This window comes from Acomys minous, assembly GCF_964271855.1.
Source record: "Acomys minous genome assembly, chromosome: 16".
NCBI classification, from domain to species: Eukaryota; Metazoa; Chordata; class Mammalia; order Rodentia; family Muridae; genus Acomys; species Acomys minous.
Genome location: NC_140498.1, coordinates 90,983,065 through 91,001,516, shown reverse-complemented (window position 1 = coordinate 91,001,516; position 18,452 = coordinate 90,983,065). Strand labels below are relative to the sequence as shown.

The 18,452-nt window shown below is 49.5% G+C and overlaps 1 protein-coding gene across 3 annotated transcripts in view; it reads left to right on the top strand.

The window, feature by feature from the left end:
- Nucleotides 1-18,114, top strand: part of KSR2 (kinase suppressor of ras 2) — a gene marked incomplete at its 3' end in the record, with an annotated part of 339,518 nt that extends 321,404 nt beyond the window's left edge. For 2 of the 3 annotated variants that reach the window (XM_084762599.1, XM_084762598.1), the window contains exons 17-20: nucleotides 7,633-7,764; nucleotides 13,711-13,840; nucleotides 15,894-16,027; nucleotides 18,060-18,114. In XM_084762599.1, the coding sequence (XP_084618725.1) occupies nucleotides 7,633-7,764; nucleotides 13,711-13,840; nucleotides 15,894-16,027; nucleotides 18,060-18,066 (403 nt within the window). Of the gene's footprint in view, nucleotides 1-7,632; nucleotides 7,765-13,710; nucleotides 13,841-15,893; nucleotides 16,032-18,059 lie in introns of those variants that run through there. The other variant, XM_084762600.1, reaches the window with a different exon arrangement.
- Between the last annotated feature and the right edge of the window lie 338 nt (nucleotides 18,115-18,452).

Here is an 18,452-nt window from a genome sequence, read left to right as displayed (position 1 = left end):
AGGGGCAAGCAGCTCAAGACTGGGTAGAGATCCTTTCTTGCTCTGTCCCCAAGGCAGTACCAAGGTCCCCTGGCTTGCCAGGACCCTGGAGTCAGAGCAGAATTACAGACATGCCTGGTGATGTCACTGTGAACCCAAGTATTTACATGGGACTAATGGAGGCTGAGTGAGTGTTGGTCAAAAGCTTAGATCTCTCCCTCCTGGTGCCCTGTTCCTCGCTGGGAACAAAGTACGTGACACTAACAGCTTAAGGGAGGAACATTTTCACGGTTCATGGGCTCTTGGATTCAGCGTGGATACTTAGTGCTATGCACTTGTATAGCCATCATGAGGCAGGGCCCATGTGGAAGAGGAAACTTCTTCACTTCACGGCTGACAGGAAGTGGCAAGTGAGAGACAGGAAGTAGCCAGGGACAAGAGACTCTCAGAGACTAGTAGCACCGTTCTGTGACTTCTTTCCTCCAGCTATGTTCTGCCTAGCAGAACTGCCCAAAATAGTACTACCAGGTAGGGGGACCAAGCCTCCAACACTGAGTCTTCGGGGATCACTTCACAACTAAGATATAACATCTGCCAGCTCTCCTCCCTGTGGAAGGTGGGGCCAGGAGTCTATGGCTATATCCCCCACTCTGTTGTGTTGCCGAGACCACACTCCAGAGATGAGGAGGAAATGGTGGTGGTGGTGGTGGTGTGTGTGTGTGTGTGTGTGTGTGTGTGTGTGTGTGTGTGTTAGTCACTCTTTTCTTTCATTCTTCCTGGAGACCCAGTGTGGACCAACCAGGATGGAAATTGGCCAAGTCCAAGACAAGGTGGCTTCCTGCCTTGTTGTCCAGACAATGACCACCACCCACCATCTCTCTCGAATCCTGCCTGCCAGCACATGCCCACCTAGTGTCAGGAGAGGCAGAGGAGTCTCCGGGACAATGACAAACAGGAACAAGCAGGTGGAGACAGGAGACACCACTGAACATGGAACATTTGGGGCCCTGCTCAGCAGGCCGGGGGTGGATGGTGGCGGCTGAGACAAGGGAGGAGTCGGAGCTATGGGTAGAAACAAATCCCTTCACAGGAGTGAGCCCCAAGTTCCCAAGTCTATGTCTCCATTCAGCCAACACGCACATGGCCACTGAGAGGTTTGTGGGGTACTCATCAACTGGGCCTACTATAGCAAGTGGGGTGGGGTGCAGATGCAGGTCACAGGTAATAGTCTCCCACTTCCGGATCTTCAACATCAAAGCCTGGCTGTTTCCGGAGAGTTTTGTTCCAAGTTTACAGATGGCCACTTTCTCACTATGTCCTTGTATGATCTTTCAAACAGATAGGCAAGGGTTTGCAGAGGAGAAGGAAGGCATGTGGAAAAAGACAAAACTCTCATGTCTGGCCCGTGTTTCCGTGCTGGCTAGTTTTGTGTCAACTTGACACAAGCTAGCGTCATCAAAGAGGAGGTAGCTTCAGTTGAGAAAATGTCTCCATAAGATCAGGCTGTGGACAAACCTGTACAGTATTATTTAATTAGTGATGGATGGGGGAGGGCCACCCCACTGTGGGTGGGGCCATCCTTGGGATGGTGGTCCTGGGTTCTGTAAGAAAGCAGGCTGAGCAAGTCATGGGGAGCAAGCCAGTACGCAGCACCCCTTCATGGCCTCTGCGTCAGCTCCTGCCCCCAGGGTCCTGCCTTCTTTGATTTCCTGTCCTGATGAACAGTGATGTAGAAATGTAAGCCAAATAAACTCTTTCCTCCCAAGTTGATTTTGGTCGTGGTGTCTCATCACAGCAATAGTAACCCTGACCAAGACAGAAATTGGTACCAGAAGTAAGCACTCGCCCTCTCTCTCCCTCCCTCTCCCTCTCCCCCTCCCTCCCTCCCTCCCTTCCCCCCCCCCTCTCTCTTCTCTCCTTGAGGTCACTATTCCCTTTAATTTTGAGAGTCAGGCAGTTTATTTGTTTTGTTTAAATCTCCTTGAGCACTGGTCTTGCCTTCCACAGGATACACTTCCTCCGTTCCTTTTCTCCTCAAACCGTCCACTTTGTATTTTCTGTTACCCAGTTTGCTCCTTTTCATTAGAGATCTGCTAGATCTCTCAACACCATCAACCCCAAAAGCTCTTCAGTTTAGCCTCAGGCCAATTTTTAGGACAGGGACTAAAAGTAGTCACATTGTTTCACAGCCACAGTCTGTCACAGTATTGGTCTCTAGGCCACTCACTAATATTCTCCCCCTTGGAAACATCTTCAGCTGACCCTCACAGTTCAAATTGCCCTCAGCACTGTCTTCGATGCTCCTACCAGAATGGCTCATCAGGCCGCCTCAAAGCGTCCAACCACTTTTCTAGTCCAAAGTCCCAAACTCCCCCACATTCCTCCCACAAACAGCATGGCCGGGCCTGTCTTAGCAATACCACAGTGCCTGGTACCAACTTCTGTTACACTGCTGTGAAGAGACACCACGACCAAGGCAACTTGTATGAAAGAAAGCATTTAATTGGGAGCTTGCTTACAGTTTCAGAGGGTCAGCCCGTTATCATGGCAGGGGACGTGGCATTAGAGAAATAGCTGAGAGTTCTATATGCCAACCTGCAGGCAGGGAGTGAGACATTGATCCTAGTGTGGGCTTTTCAAACCTCAAAACTCTGCCCCACCCCCCCCCCACCCCCGCAACCAGTGACACGCTTTCTTTACCAAGGCCACACCTCCTAATCCTTATAATCTTTTCAAATAGTGCCACTCACTCCCTCGTGACTAAGAATTCAAAGGTATGAGCCTATGAGGACTATTCTTATTCAAACTACCACAGTTATTAAGTATGACAATCCTATTGCTTAGGGTCCTGGATTCAGGCCTTGTTTAATCTTAATTATCTCATATATATATATATATATATATATATATATATATATATATATCATATAGTGTACATACATATATACACGTACATATATATATACATATATACACATACATATATCTGGCATGCACTATTACGTGTGTGTGCATGCATGTGTGCATGCTGGTATGATGGCTCGGCAGGTAAAGGCCAAGCCTGACAACCTGAGGTCAATCCCTGGAATCCACATGGCAGGAGGAGAGAACCAACCCCCACCGGTTGTCCTCTGGCCTCCACACGCACTCCAACTCTCCCTTCCTGCAAATAAATCAATAAATGTAATTTCTAAAGTTTAAAAATAGATACATAAGGCAGAACAATAAATTACCGGTGTGCATTCATTGTGCTAAATGACGGGTTTCATTATGACATTTACACATCTTTGCATCGTGAACTTTGCTCACATTCATCCTCCTGTGGCCCTCTCTTGTGTGCCCCGCCCCCTTCCTGGGTCTTCCTCTTTGTTTAGCAGTCCCTTCTTCTGCTTCTTATGTTACATACATTAAATCTTGAGCCCACAGGCTGTGCCTTCAGTGACAGTCACAATCGAGAGCCCAGACTTCAGTGTGAGAGTCTGGGGGGACATTCCGAGTCCATACCATCGAAGCAGAGATGACAGGGACTTGATGTTCACTGAGTGTGCTCTGGGCTCCATGAGCCTGTGGAATGGGTGGGGCAGTGACAACAGGACTTGGTGTGTATCAGTGCTTTGAACCTACAGTCCCAGTGTGTGATGGGCTGTCTGGGGTCTGGTTCCCTAGGGCTGCCGGTTCCCAGAAGACCCCACAGAGCTGCAGGGAGGGGTCTAGTCTCAGGAGTGACCCCACAGATGTGGCATGTCTCAGTCACTTATTGTTTTTTTGTTTGTTTGTTTTGGGCACCCTAGGCCAGGTGGCTTAGCCAAGTTGAGCCCTGTAGAGTCGAGAGAGAATCCCGTAGGGTGTGAGCTTACAAGCATGGCGTGTCAAACAAGAAACGTGGCACACAGTAGGCACTCAGCGGAGGGAGACCAGCCTGGACTAGAAGCAAAGAGGTAGCCATACAGATCCCCACAAACAGCTGCTCTGTCACCCTCAAGAGAAAGTGTCATTTAAGATGCCAGCCCCGCCGTGCCAGCCAAACACAGCCTGTTATTAATCATAATAATAACCATAATGAAGATGATTTGGCCTTGTCGTTGGTGGGCCAGTTGCCATGGTGACAGGGCACCCTGGGGTGTATGCACCAGGCCTGGCTCCTAACTCTCTCCCAGGCATGTGCCTATGCCAGCCCTAAGGTTGATGACATTTGTGTGTCTGCCACACCCTCTCCTGTCCCAGTAGTTCACGGCACATGGCACCACCCACTGTAGTTCTGGCCATGCCTGGGGGAGGTTGGCTAACTCACTCTTCGGCCTCAGACATTCCTTCTTTGGACTCTAGTCTCAACTCCATTCCTGAGTCCTCCAGATAAATGGATATAGGTGTGTGTGGGGGGGCAGGGTATGTAATGATTTCTACCCAGGATGTCCACGGCCCCGGCAGCTAACACATAGCCCTAAACTACACACTCTTATGTTGCCGTAGATATCTGAAGTATAAATGAATGTGCCCACTTGGCACATGGAAAAAATAGAGAACAGAGTCTGCCTGAGGCCTTATGGCTAATAAGCAACAAACGAGACCCTAAGTCCTTACCTGTTAGCAGGTGTTCTTGATTCTAGAAGGATGCTGCCCTTCAACTCTGCTAAACCCGGGCTTTGCTAGAGGGTCTGAGCCCTCCGTACTAGCAGGGGACATGTGCCAGCATGCTCTGTGTTCATAACAGAGGAGAACACTTTGTCACTGGAATCTGCACCATGTTCTTCTCTAATGTTAATTAAACGAGTAACTTTCAGTGGGGACGATTTTTATGCTCATGGACCCGGAGACATCCCTCACTGCTACAACTAGGGTGTGTGTGCAGGGACGGGGGGGGGGGGCACCAGAAACTACTGGGTAGAGGCCAGGGCTGTCCCTGAAACATGGCACAAGGCACTGAATAGCCCTGCCAGCCAGAGGAACAGCCACAGTAGTGTGGCAACAAGGCTGAGAAGGCCCGACTTGGGCTAGCTTCCATGGTGGCCATCGGACTGGGTCTGGCTGCGGGTGTAGGAATTCAGGCAAGGGGGGAATGGCCTCTGTGCTGGGTGGAGAGGCACCCCAAGGAGAGCCCCAGTACACACAGCAGCAGCAGGCTGGAGCACAGCCTCCCCCAGCTCAGCATCCTTCCCTCAGCTCCTGCTTAGGGATCGCTCAATAGCCGGGTTTATCCAGGAGGATATTGTGTGCCCTCTGAGAAGAACAGCGAGTCTAGACTGTTCCTGGCCTCTCTCACCCAACTAGCAAATGCGTTAGCAACTCCAGAACCCTGAACCCCCAAACTCCTGCCACCTCCTGAAGAGTTCTTTTCTCTATTCCCAGGGTTTCTGAGAGTGTAGGATGTGAGCAGGTTTTAAGGAGAGACAGGGCAAATGCTTTCTATCTTCATTTTAATGTGTACTGGAAAAATACTAGTTTCTATTTATGGCTTTGCTAAAGTCACTTATTAAAATATATTTTTTCTTTAAAAAAAAAATAATGGTTTTAGTAAATTATTATCTAGCTCTGGGCCGCTAGCCAGACAGGCGTAACTGTGCAGATTCAACTTCACTTAAAGTGGACTGAGGGGCAGCAGGAGGCTCTGGGTAGAGGGGCTTCCTGCCAACCTCGGAGACCTGCGCTTGATCCCAGGGACTGCCATGCCAGAAGGAGCGCACTGACTCCTGCAGGTGGTCTTCTGACCACTGCGTGAGCACTGTGTGTGTGTGTGTGGGCGTGTGTATGTGCGCGTGTGTGTGTGCGCGCGTGTGTGTGTATGTGTGTGTGTGTGTGTGTGTGTGTGTGTGTGTGATACTAAAATAAATACAATAAAAAATTTAAAATGGAATTATATTAAAAGCTCGGTCCTTGGGGTTGGTGAGATGGCTCAGTAAGTAAACACGCTTATCACCAAGCACAAAGACTTGAGTTCAATGCCCAGGACCCACACGGTAGAAGGAAGTTCAGTTTCTGTAGTTTGTTTTCTGACATCCATGCATGTGTCAAGAGCACACATATTCCATCCATCCATCCATCTGTCTGTCTATCTATCTATCTGTCTTATCCAGAGAAATTGGTAGCTGCCACATTTGAGGGAACAGACAGGGAAACACTACTCCTGAGGAGGTTCAGGCAGGGGAAAATCATGATGAGGCCTGTGGCTGGGCACCCTGGAGGGAGCAGCTCACCTGAAGAGCTGCGGAATGCAGCCAGCCCCAGGTCCCCATGGAAACCATCGTGGAGACTGTGGTCCTTCCTGCTCTCAATCTTGATCCATCCTGTATTTCACTCGTGTCCCTGGGCTAACAGCTCCTTCTCTGGCAGTCTTTGGTCATTGAAAGCTTTATGCAAGGGCCACTTGGTATTTGTCCCCAGTGGAAGGCTCCGGCCTGCTGAAGACTCGCAAGGCATTAGGGCAACCTGGCCTCCCGTCTCCTCTAGGTATTTCTCTCAGGGACAGGGACAGATGTACATAGGTAGAGCCACTGCGTCTACCCACAGATGTTCACTACACTGTTGTTTATAATGAGGGGCAAAACAGTGTTGCCTGAAAAGAGTATCCATGTTCAAACATGAGGTGCATGTTGCCTTCCTATGCACCGGTGTCGGTTGGTTTCTAGAACTCTCCTCTGGGCACCTCCCTAGGCCTTTGACCTTGCTTTCCCTTCTAGTTAAGGTGTCCTTTTTGTCCACATGGGCTGGGTCCTCTGCTGCATAGTGCTTAGCTCAGGTCTGTCCCCGGTTTGGACCCATGCTCCATTGTGAATTTTTTTTGCGCAGTGTTGTACATTAAACAACACAACTGGCCTCTACCCGTTAGTTTCTGGTAGCAACACACACACACACACACACACACACACACACACACACACACACACACACACTATAGCAATGAAGACTCTCTCCAGGCCCATGAGCAGGAAAAATAACCCCCGTTGAAAGTGACTCATTTCATGCATAATACACAAAATGCTACTATGCAGCCTTTTTGCTATTTAATTCATCCCTTGGCTCTTTTTCCTACCAACTTCAAGGGCTCACACCTTGTTGGTTTCGTTCACGATTGGGGGGCTGGTGTCAGGAATCTACTAGAATGGGGCTATTTGGGGGACTTGGGGTTTAGTCTGTGAGAGTTTACATGGTTCTCTTAGCGCAGTCGTCAGCTTGTGGGCCACGTCCTCCTTTGGGGGTTGAATGGCCCCTTTCACAGGGGTCACCTAAGACCATGGGAAAACACAGAAATTGACATTACAATTCATAGCAGTGTAGCAAAATTACCGTTGTGACGTAGCAAAGGAAATAATTTCATTGGTTGGGGTCACCGCAGCATGAGGACCTTTATATTAAAGGGTCGCAGCGTTAGGAAAGTTGAGAACCACGGCTCTAGAGGTGACCTTAGACTGCAGAGTGCCACCTGTAGGGACAACAGGAATGGACAGTGTTCAGCGAAGATGAACAAGAGGGCCCAGAGGCCGTGTGGACCTGAGGGTGGCTTCGGCAGGTCTCTGTGCATCTCTGTCGCTGTGCCAACCCTGGGTCTCAGAGGGTCAGGAAATGGCCATGGAGGAAGGTAGGAAACTAGCGGAAGAGTGTCTGGGAGCTGGGAGCTGTGCGACAAAACAAGGCTCACCCAGGCTCTGCCTCTTCCAGGCGAGAAGACAAGCTACGCATCCAGAGCGGCTGGCTGTGCCACCTGGCCCCAGAGATCATTCGCCAGCTGTCCCCTGACACGGAAGAGGACAAGCTCCCATTCTCCAAGCACTCGGATGTCTTTGCTCTTGGGTAAGTGGCCTTTGACCCGTACCCTTGGCCTTTGACCTGCACAGTGTAGGTAGGGCCACTGCCTAGTGAGTCAGGGCACACATGTTGGTAGAGGCATGGTGATAGGATTTCTGAGTGAGCCTGAGGGACCTGAGGGGGACACAATGGAAAAAATGACTGTAACATGCTTATCTGCCTAGTTTCTAATGATTATGGGGCCGTGACAAGTTATGCTACTCATTCATTCATTCATTCATTCATCCATTTGTTTATAATGTATCAATTTTTGTTACATTGTTACAATGTTATTGTGTATCAATTTGCCAATGAGCCACTACCAAGATGGCCGCTAATGCTCACTCAACTATGGAAGGCAGGCCACTCTGCTATGTGGAGGAGGTCCACCATAGCATGCCCCCAACATGCCAACAAAGAGCTTTGTTGTAATTATGTCCTAAATCTGAGGACTTACATAGCTTTGCTCCCACTATATTTGTTTAAGTATTTTTTTGAACAATGTATTTACATGCAACGGGCTACTCTGACACATGTGTACTTTGCCTAATGAAGGAACAGGGAAATCCACACAACTTTCTTTGAGTTCAGAAGTGTTCACAAGTTTCTTGAAGAGGAGAGCAACTCTAGTTAATCGGAGTGTGCTGTCTCCTTCCAGCCTGTATTCCTTGTAGGCAAGCCACTAAATGCAGATGACCCTCAAGGACAAGAAAAGCTATCACTGCCTTTTTCCATTAGGATGGAGTTCTGGAACTTATTTGACTTTGAACTGCTGGGGATTTGGGTGCAGGGCCTTGCCCACGCTAGGCAAGCACTGTCCTCCCCAGCTTCCGCCTTGCCTCTCACCTCGCCACCCACTCTACTCTGCCCTGTAGAGTTCCAGGAAACAGTGAGATGCCTCACTGGGGATGAAGGCAGAACTCTGGGGATGAAAGAGGGTCCTGTCCCAACCTGGGAGGTAGGGAGGGCCTCCAGCAGGAAGTAACTCCTAAGCCAGAGTCAGAGATTGGATGCAAAGAGACAGGCGTTCCAGAGGGAAGGTAAATCGGCCTCAGTGGAGGAATATGTAGTCGTGGGAAAGGTGCTGATGGATGAAGCGTCAGGTGGGGAGTGAGGCTGAGGTGACACATGAAGGAAGAAAACAGTGTCAGCCCTTCATGGACTTGGTGGTGGGGTGAAGAATCTCATCTTCAAGGCACTAGGGAACCATTATGGCTTTTAAGCAGGCAAGAGGCACAACTGCCACAGGAGTCCCATCTCAGTCATATGACTGAGTGGAGACAGGCTTGATGAAGGCCGGGTGACCAATACAAGAGGAGGTATTGGCCATTCCACGAATCAGAAGCTCTGGGTGTGGCCTCAAAGTAAAGAGGCCTTTTCCAGTGTGTAAGTGCTACAGCTTAGTGATGGGTTCCCAGGTGGCCGCGACCGGGTAGTCCGAGAGGAGTCGTGTTTGCCAAGGCAGTTGCCCTGGAAGTGAGGCGTGCTTGGGTTATCCAGAGAAAGTGGGTGCGGCCGCAGTGAATTTGAGCAACTTTGGAGATGATTAGCAGAGCCAGATGAACGGTGGGTGGATCTCCACATCTGGAGCTGGGGGAGGAGGTATTTGTGACTGTCGGGAGCATCCGCAGCCCAAGGGGGAAAGTGTGAAGCAGAGAAAGATGAGAAGGTTCCAAGATGCAGGCGCAGGATCCGAGACAGAGCACTGAGAGGGTCCAGCCAGGGGACAAGAGCGATACTGTGCCCCTGTGGCCAGCGTGCGGGAGGCTGGGGCGTGAAAACCAGGTTGAGTTTTTAGGCCAGCCTGAGACACATAATAAAACTCTGTCGTAATTAGTAATAATAAAAAAACAACGTGCCTAGGGAGCTGGTTCAGTCAGTGCTGGCCACACAATCATGAAGACCTGAGTTTCTAACCTTAGGGACTATATAAAAAAGACTGAGTGGACACATGCTGGGGAGGCAGACACAGGTGGGTCCCTAGAGCTCAGTGGCTAGGCAGCCTGGCTGAATTGGTGAGTCCAAGCCCAGTGAGAGACCCTGCGTCCAACTGAAATTGAAATTGAAGCAAGATCTATCCAACATCATCTCTGGTCTCCACACATTTGTACACACTTATGCATGTGTATTTATATTCACAAGTATATTTACAAACACACACACATACACACACACACACCACCACCACCACCACCACCACCACCACCATCACCAAGAGATGAGAAAATGCAACCAGGAAATAGCTGCGCAGCATCCCTTAAATAGCCACACTGGTCCTCTGCCTTACTCATGGATGGATTTGAAGAGCAGGGAGACAGTGCTGGGAAGGCTGACCAGGGAAGCTGCTGCGAGCCTGTAGATTTGCGCAATTAGACCTGCTATCCCTAAAGCGCATTAGAGAGGCAGTCAGTCTCCTGTAGAAAAGCGCCCCACTGTGCCCTCACTGTCAGCCCCCAGCTGTGCGTTTTAAGCTGATCCTCAGTCCTCAGAGCTCATCATTTGAGCCCCTTGAGAAGCCATCACTTGCTCTAACTAGTTAATGCCCAAATCTTTATCTAGTTAGATATCATTATCTGGAACCAAATTGCAGTAATTAAGTAGGTATATTTTTACTGTGAATTTAGCGGAAGGAAAAAAAATGTAATTAACAAAATGTACTAGAGTAATTGGTTTCCCACTAGAGTTTTTTTTTTATCTATAACATTTTTTTTTTAAACTTCTCAAAGTGAATTTTCCTCTTAAGAGTTGGGTTAGGAAGGAAGTTTTAATGAGCCTTTTATTGGTGACACCGTTGGATTGCAAGGGACCTTGTGCTCTCGGACTCCAGCCAATTAGGAGCATCCCGTTGCCAGGGAACCACATGTTCAGGAATGATTTAGAGCAGAGAGAAGCCGGTAGAAGTGTACCGAGCGCTGTGTTGAGCTTCTCGTGTGTGGCAGCATACCGTCTCCACAAACACTTTCCCCAGTGGGGGCCATGTTGCCCTGGATTGATCATTGTGAAAAGTGAGGCCAGATGGCTGTGACCTGCTGCTGGGGCGACTGGTGGCAGTGCTGAGAGTCAGGCCACGACCACTTTGATTCTGTGGCCAGGGCTTTGAACCCAGCAGCCCGTAGACCTGGGAGTGAGTCACACTCAAAACCTTGCTTTTTTCTCCATCTACTGGAGGTTAGGCTTACTGATGCTTATGCACGAACTGGGGAGATGGTCAGTCCTACGCGTGTACCATGCGAGTGTGAGCACCTGAGTCCGATGTCCAGAACACACATAACAACCTGGCCATGATAGTGCACGCCTGGGATCCCAGCACTGGGCGCCATGGACACATGGGTCCCTGAAGCTTCCTCGTCATTCTAGATGAACCCATGAGCTCCAGGCCAGTGAGAGACCCTATCTAAAAACAAACAAACAAACAAACAAACAAACAAGGTGGAAGCTGGGTGTGGTGGTGCATGCCTTTAATTCCAACACACAGGAGGTAGAAGCAGGCAGATTTCTGTGCATTCAAAGCCGGTTCTAGTCTGCATTGTAAGCTCGAGACTATCCAGGGCTACATAGAGAGACCTTGTCTCAAGCAAGCAAGGTGGGCACCTAAGGGATAAGCACCCTGAGGTTGACCTGTGGCATCCACATGCATGTGCACATAGGGACATAAAAGCACAGGCACATGTATATATGTGCCCACGTGAACACAAGAAAGGGAAAGACAGAAAAATACTCGGTGAGCTGAGGTCATTGCTTGGGCTCTGGATGGAAGGACTAGGGGCATGGACCTTCACTGTGATCAACTGGTCAAAGAGATAAGGCTCACCCCCTGGTCAGTCCCCTCCTGTCTACAGGAGTCAGCTAACCTAGGGCGGGGCTGGTCCACCAGGGCCAGCCAAGTCGCCAAGCATCAGGACAAACAGACACAGGGAGCATTAGGCATGAGGCTCAGTGTGGAGGCCCTGGATCCTGTCCCAGCAACTCAAGACCAGGCCAAGCCCACATTCCTCCAAAGACTGTGTCAAGCTGACCTTCCTGCTCCCACACTGAAGCCATGATTGAAGGGTTACACACAGTACACACAAGGCACTGGGCCCCATCCCCAGCACCAAAGAAAATAAAATGCTGAAGGGCTTATTTTCATTTATTATTTATTTATTTTTATCTTTGAAAAATTCTGAGATTATAATATAATTACATCACTTCCTTCCTTTTCATCCCTTTAAATTCTCCCATATACCTCACTTTCCTCTCTTTCAAACTTATGACCTCTTTTCCCGTTAATTGTCATTGTATGCATATATGTGTATGTGTGTGTATATGCAAGCATATCCTGAAATATAACCTGCTCAGTCTGTGTAATGTTAATTGTATGTATGCTTTCAGGGCCCACCATTTGGTATTGGATAACCAGTTGGTGTGGTCTTCCATGGAGGAGACTATTTTCGGTCCCCAGCATTCCTTAGTTGCCTGTAGTTCTTTGTGTAGGGCTGAGGCCTGGGGCTTTTGTCTCTCCACTTTAACATGCCTGTTGATGCCCCCCTGTTCAGCTCATGTTTGGGGCCCAGAGAGATGATTCTGAGTATTCCGGGGCATCGAGGGCTACACGGTTCTAAACACTTGTTAGCACCCAGGCAGCTCAAACTGTAACTCCAGAAGCTCTGGCGCCCTCTTCTGGCCTCCACAGGCACTCACAGTCAGGTGCATATACCCACACATACACTTAATTAAAAATAAAATACAATAAAAAAGAAAAAAGAAAGTTGCCTGTGAAGAGTTCATACTATTCGTGATCAGTCACGAGAATGTCAGAATGCTTTGTGGTTCTTGAAGAAAAGCCCAGAGGCCTCCTTAGGGAGAGCAAACATCAGCCCTAGGATGACTGAGCTATTTTCTGGAGGTGAGAGACCTGCTTCTGAGGGAGTGGAGATCCTTGGCCAGAGTAGCTCAGTGACATGCCAGCCTCCCCAAGTTCATCCATCACCATGCTCACAGAGGGTGCCTCACGATGGCATCTATGAGCCATCCTGCCATCACCCCATCCATGGGCCAGCATCCTTTCTCCTTTTATTGCACTGTTCTGACTTACAGGACATGTGACATGGCAAATACTCATGGGGCAACCCTAGCACTATGTCTGGATGCTTGGTGTCCCACATAGACATCTTTCCACGGGCCCAGAGAGAAGGGGCATGACTTGTACCACATCTTCTTACTGGCCTAGACTTAGGCCACTCTGCATCACATCACAGTCTTTTTTTTATGTTTCTTTCTGCCATTCCACACTACGATCCATCCTTACAGTGTACAGGTGTGAGGGAAAAAGCTTCCCTACCCCACTACTCCTCACAAGCATGTTGTTAGGGTTCATGACCCTCCCCCAGCCAGGCATATATAGTGATTTTTAAAGACCCCATCTATAGTGCTCATCTGGTTTTTCCACACTTAGGGTGATCTATTGAGACTATTCCGTGGCAGCAAAATGTCTTGCAAATATTCCTGAGGTAATATGACGCTGTTCCATTTCAAGGCGTTACCATAATACACACATCTTCTGGCTGCTACTGAGAGGCTATACCTTTTCCCAGGGTCCTATATAAGGCCACAGAGAATAACCTCATGAATAAGTTATTCAAATGTACTTGTTTCATATATAGACTTTAAATACAGAATTGCGAGTATAAGGGCCAGAGATGGCCACCATATTAGCCAGACAGAATTGTATCCATGCTGGCGTTAACAACAGCAACAACAAAAATGGTATTCTGGGACAAGAAGCCTAGTGTATGAGTTCAAGAGAGTTTTAAACAAAATGCCAACCCCCATGGGAAGAACTGCAGGGGTTGAGTGGCTAGCCAGGACGCGGCCTCTGTTTGTGCAGTGGGTTTAGATGGGGGGGGGGGGGCTCCGGGGTCACAAAAGACACAGCACAGCAGTGCCTTACTAACCATGTCCACTGTCTAACAGCACCATATGGTACGAGCTGCACGCCAGGGAATGGCCGTTCAAGACCCAACCAGCAGAGGCAATAATTTGGCAGATGGGCACAGGCATGAAACCCAACCTCAGCCAGATCGGCATGGGAAAAGAAATCTCGGTAAGTCTCATGAGGGGCCGGGTCTGGGGGATGAGGAGAGAAGTGGACATAGTCGTGGGATTTCTTGGTCCTGTGTGTGAAGGTTCTAGAGGCTTTCCTAGAGAGTGACTAAGAAAATGACCTGCTTGGAGCTTCAAGGGCAAATTCTCACACTGTGCCTGCAATTCCAGGTGCCTGCCACGAGGGGGCAGTAACACTTGGTCTCCCTCTTGGCTATGAATTGCTGCTTCAGATAAAACCAGTGAATATTCTATCTACCTGGTCTGTTACTTTTTAAATACTATTCATTAAAATATCACAAACAGTATTAGCCCTCATTTTTACTTGCATCCCAGGATAGTATTCAGCCATCATCTAACTCGGAATATGCTAGGCAGAAACCAAGAAGCTTGGTTGTAAATGAGTAATCTTCCTCTTAAACGCAATGGGTGAGAATTCTCTCTCTAGATCAGAAGACAGATAAGTCAGGGAAACAGTAATTACCCAAGGTGTTCTTCAGGACCGCCTGCCTACAGATTCTTCTTCCTGGGCAAGGGGATGGTGGGAAGTAGTTTTGATCCTCTGTATCTTCGAGGAACACCTACTAATCTAGTGGTACGTAGCTAACAACTTCACGATTTCCGTCTACCCTTGGCTTTCAAGAAAAATGCCAAGAAACCCCCTGGAGCCACTATTGGTCTTAATATGTCTCAGGCCTTCTAGTATGGACCCCTCCCTAGCTTAGTGGAGGGACGCATCCAGTAAACGAGAGTAGGGGAAAGAGGGAGAATTGGGGAAACACACGAATGGGTGGCCTTATAGATGATAGATGAAGATAAATACGTGAATTAGAATAAAGGGATGGCTATGAAGATAGGTGGGTGACTACGTGGCTGGAATGTTGTATGATGTATGGGTGGGTGGTGAGTGGATAGAGAGATGAGGGAGAAGGTAACTTACGTGTGAATGAATGGATGGGACGATGGATGAGGAAGGAGGAAGAGTGAGTTCATATGGATGGATGGGTGGATGCTTGTGAGTGGATGGTGGTGGGGATGGGGGATGGGTAGATCGGTGGTGGATGCTAGGTGAAGGAGGAATGAGTGAGTTGACATGGATGGATATGTAGGTGGTGGGAAGGTGGATGAATGGATGGTGGTATCATGAGGGGGTGGGTATACAGTAGGTGTTGAGTGGATAGGTGGGGTGGACTAGGATAGTTGGGCAGGTAGATGAGTGGGTAGTGAGCAGGTAATGAGTAGCAGTGGACGGACGGCTCTGTATATGAGTAGGTAGGTGGATGAACGAGTGGATGGACAGATAGATGACGGATGCTGGATGAAGGATGAATGAATGAGCTGACAGATGCATGGGTAGATAATAGGTAGGTTGATGGACCGTTGGGTGGGATGGCTGTGTATACATTAATAGACAGGTAGATGATGGCTAGTGAGTGGATGCATGGATGGGTAGGTGAATGGATGGATGGATGGATGGATGGATGGATGGATGGATGGATAGATGGATGGATGGGTGGATAGATGGATGGATGGATGGGTGGATAGATGGATGGATGGGTGGGTGGATAGATGGACAGACAGATGGATGGATGGGTGGGTGGATAGATGATGGATAGATGGATGGATGGATGGGTGGGTGGATAGATGGATGGATGGATGGATGGATGGATGGATAGATGGATGGATGGATGGGTGGATGGATGGATGGATGGATGGGTGGATAGATGGATGGATGGATGGATGGGTGGATGGATGGATGGATTGTGGGGATGGCTGTGTATAGAGTGAGTAGATGGATGGTGGCTGGTGATCAAATAGGTGGGTGGGATGGCTATGTTTATGAGTAGATAGACTGATAGTAACTACTGGGTAGATCAATGGCTGGATGGCTAGATGGTGGGCAAATGCTTGAGTAGGTGGGTGGAAGGGTGGATGGTGGACCCGTCTGGCGGGCCAGATGGGTGGACTAACGGCTAGACTCAGAGCATTGCCCAGGTGCTGAGAGGACGCAGTAAAGTCACCACTCAGGCCCATGGCTGTCTGGTTTCTTGTAGGACATACTGCTCTTCTGCTGGGCCTATGAGCAGGAAGAGCGGCCCACCTTCACCAAGCTCATGGACATGCTAGAGAAACTGCCAAAGCGAAACCGCCGCCTGTCGCACCCCGGACATTTCTGGAAGTCTGCAGAGTGAGTGTTTCCCTTAGCATCTCCTCCACTGCCTTACCCTTTGACCTTTGTCTCCTTTTTTGCTCCCTTCCTCCAACCCTTCTCTCAGCTGGCCCCACGCCAGGTACCCAGCACCCAGCCACCACACTTGGGAAAGACCAGGTCCTGTCTGTCATGTGACTGGAGTCTCCTTGGTGACGCCTAACTGGCAGGGCCCCTCCCACGTGGGCCAGCACCTGCCCCCATCACAGCAGATCACAGGTCCCAGCATCCTCCATTGCACAAGTCTAGAGACAGGAAGGGCTCTCAGCTTTTCTATTCCTGCTTCCTTTTTTTTTTCTATATATATTCCCAAATCCCTCCTTGACCTCACCTTAGCTGTAGATCCAGTGTCCAAGATCAGGAGAGAGCATTTCACCCTTCCCCGGGCCTGCCTCCACGACATATCTCTCTTAAAGGTGAAACACAGGCTGCTTAGGGGACCCCCTTTCCTGTTGTCCTCCTAGCTACTCCCAAGTGAGCTCACACAGATTCCAAGTATACACACGCACGTGAACACAAACACAGTACGCCACACAAACCTACACACACAGATGCACTCAGTTGTACACACACCTCCACACACAGGAACAGTCCATGGAAATACACTGTAATCCTTGCTCATGTAGACAAATTCAGGTACAAACACAGCCACATAATGATAGTACAAGGCGCGTGCCACAGAGGCATACCCACACCTAACTGTCCTAGCTGCTCGCCAGGGATGCCTGCACAGGTAGGTAGATACAGTTACGCAGTGGGCCCCCATGAAGACCCACAAGGTCCCAGGAGCTGGGTAAAGAGATAGCCCTGCCTCTGACCTTCATATTGTGTCTCATCCCAGGGGCTCACTCTTTCCCTGGACAATTAGAAAGAACACAGTCCACTGTCAGAGGGACACAGGCTGAGATTTCCTCTTTGCTGTTAATAGGCTTGGGCGTATCCATTCCCTTCTCTGAACTACAACTTCATGCTCTGAGCATTGACGGCAGTGAAACCCCTAGCAGGGGTACTGTGAACGCCCAACAAGGTCATAAGCTTGGCATTGGGCACAGTGAGCCTCAGATAACCAATGTTCAGTCTGCCCTGGCAGCCGCTGTGTGCCAGGAGGAAGTAAGAGCCTTGGACTGGCAGCCTGGTGACACTTTGACTAATGGTGCAAGAAACAGGCAGGAGGCAGCTCAGACAGGCTCCACTCGGCCTTCTAGGAGGGCCCAGAAAAGGCCAAGAGCTGGCTTGGGAGTTCACACAGGCCTTCAGAGTATCTGGTGCTATAAAACTCAATGGTCCTTTGGGCCAGCGCCCATGGTCCATGAGCAAAAGCATTCATCTGAGCAGAAGGGCTTAAACTCACCAAGAGTTGAGGAGGAAGGGAGCCTGGTTTTCTAGGCTCTTCTCCAGATGTGAACTGAAGAGACTAAAGAAACAGGGACAAGTTGTGGTCCTGTGTCCCAGGATGCTAGAAATCATATGGAATTTTCCATTCAGTCTCATTGCTCTTCATCCTGTGTGTTGAACTCCTTTGGGGAATCAGAGCAAAGTCTAACAAGGGCGCACATGATCGCATGATCGTGAGGGTCCTGCTGCTGGTGTCACTGTCAAAGCCTGTGACACAGGTCTGGTCTCACACCACAGCAGTGTGTCAAGCTTTTTCCAACCGACACACTGGACCACCCACTATAGCGAGAGAGTTCTGGGTTCAAATCCCGACGCTGATGTTTCTTAGCTGTGCACCATAGGCCAGCCACATAACCTCCCTGAGCCCTAATTTTCATTTGGAAAAAAAAAAAGATACAAAATGCCCACAGCTAAACCTCTTTGCCTGCTTAAATGAGACCAGGGACAGGCCACACTCAGTGCAGAGACAAGCGCAGTAAAAGTCTCTTCTGTTTGGAAAGGGGAGGAGCCCACCGGAAGCTACTCTCTGAGAAGATGCCAGCACACAAAAGATGGCATGATGGGACCCATACCTCTCTTATTGACCCTTTGCTCTCTCTCTCTCTCCCCTTTCCAGGCTGTGACCAAGGACATGGGCCTGCATAAGCTGCCTCACTCCCACCCACCCCTCCAAATCACCTCTTCCTCCCTGCTCCGCCTTATGCCAGTGCAAGAGGCCCAGGCTCACCACGAGGGGGTCCCATCACAGCTCAGCCTGGGAGACCTGTGTGATGACACTGCGGAGGCTTCCCCACACTTTGGACTTTACACCCCTTTACTCAGGCAGGATCAGGGACCACTGAGCTAGGATCCAACTGGACCAGAGTGGGTCCAGTGCATGGCTGGAGAGCTGCAGACTGAATACAACACCCCCGGGCTGTGGAGACCAAGACACACGGCCCCGTGGACAGACTTACTCACTGGACCAGTGTACGTGCATGTGTCTACGCGTGACCGGGGCCACCTGCTT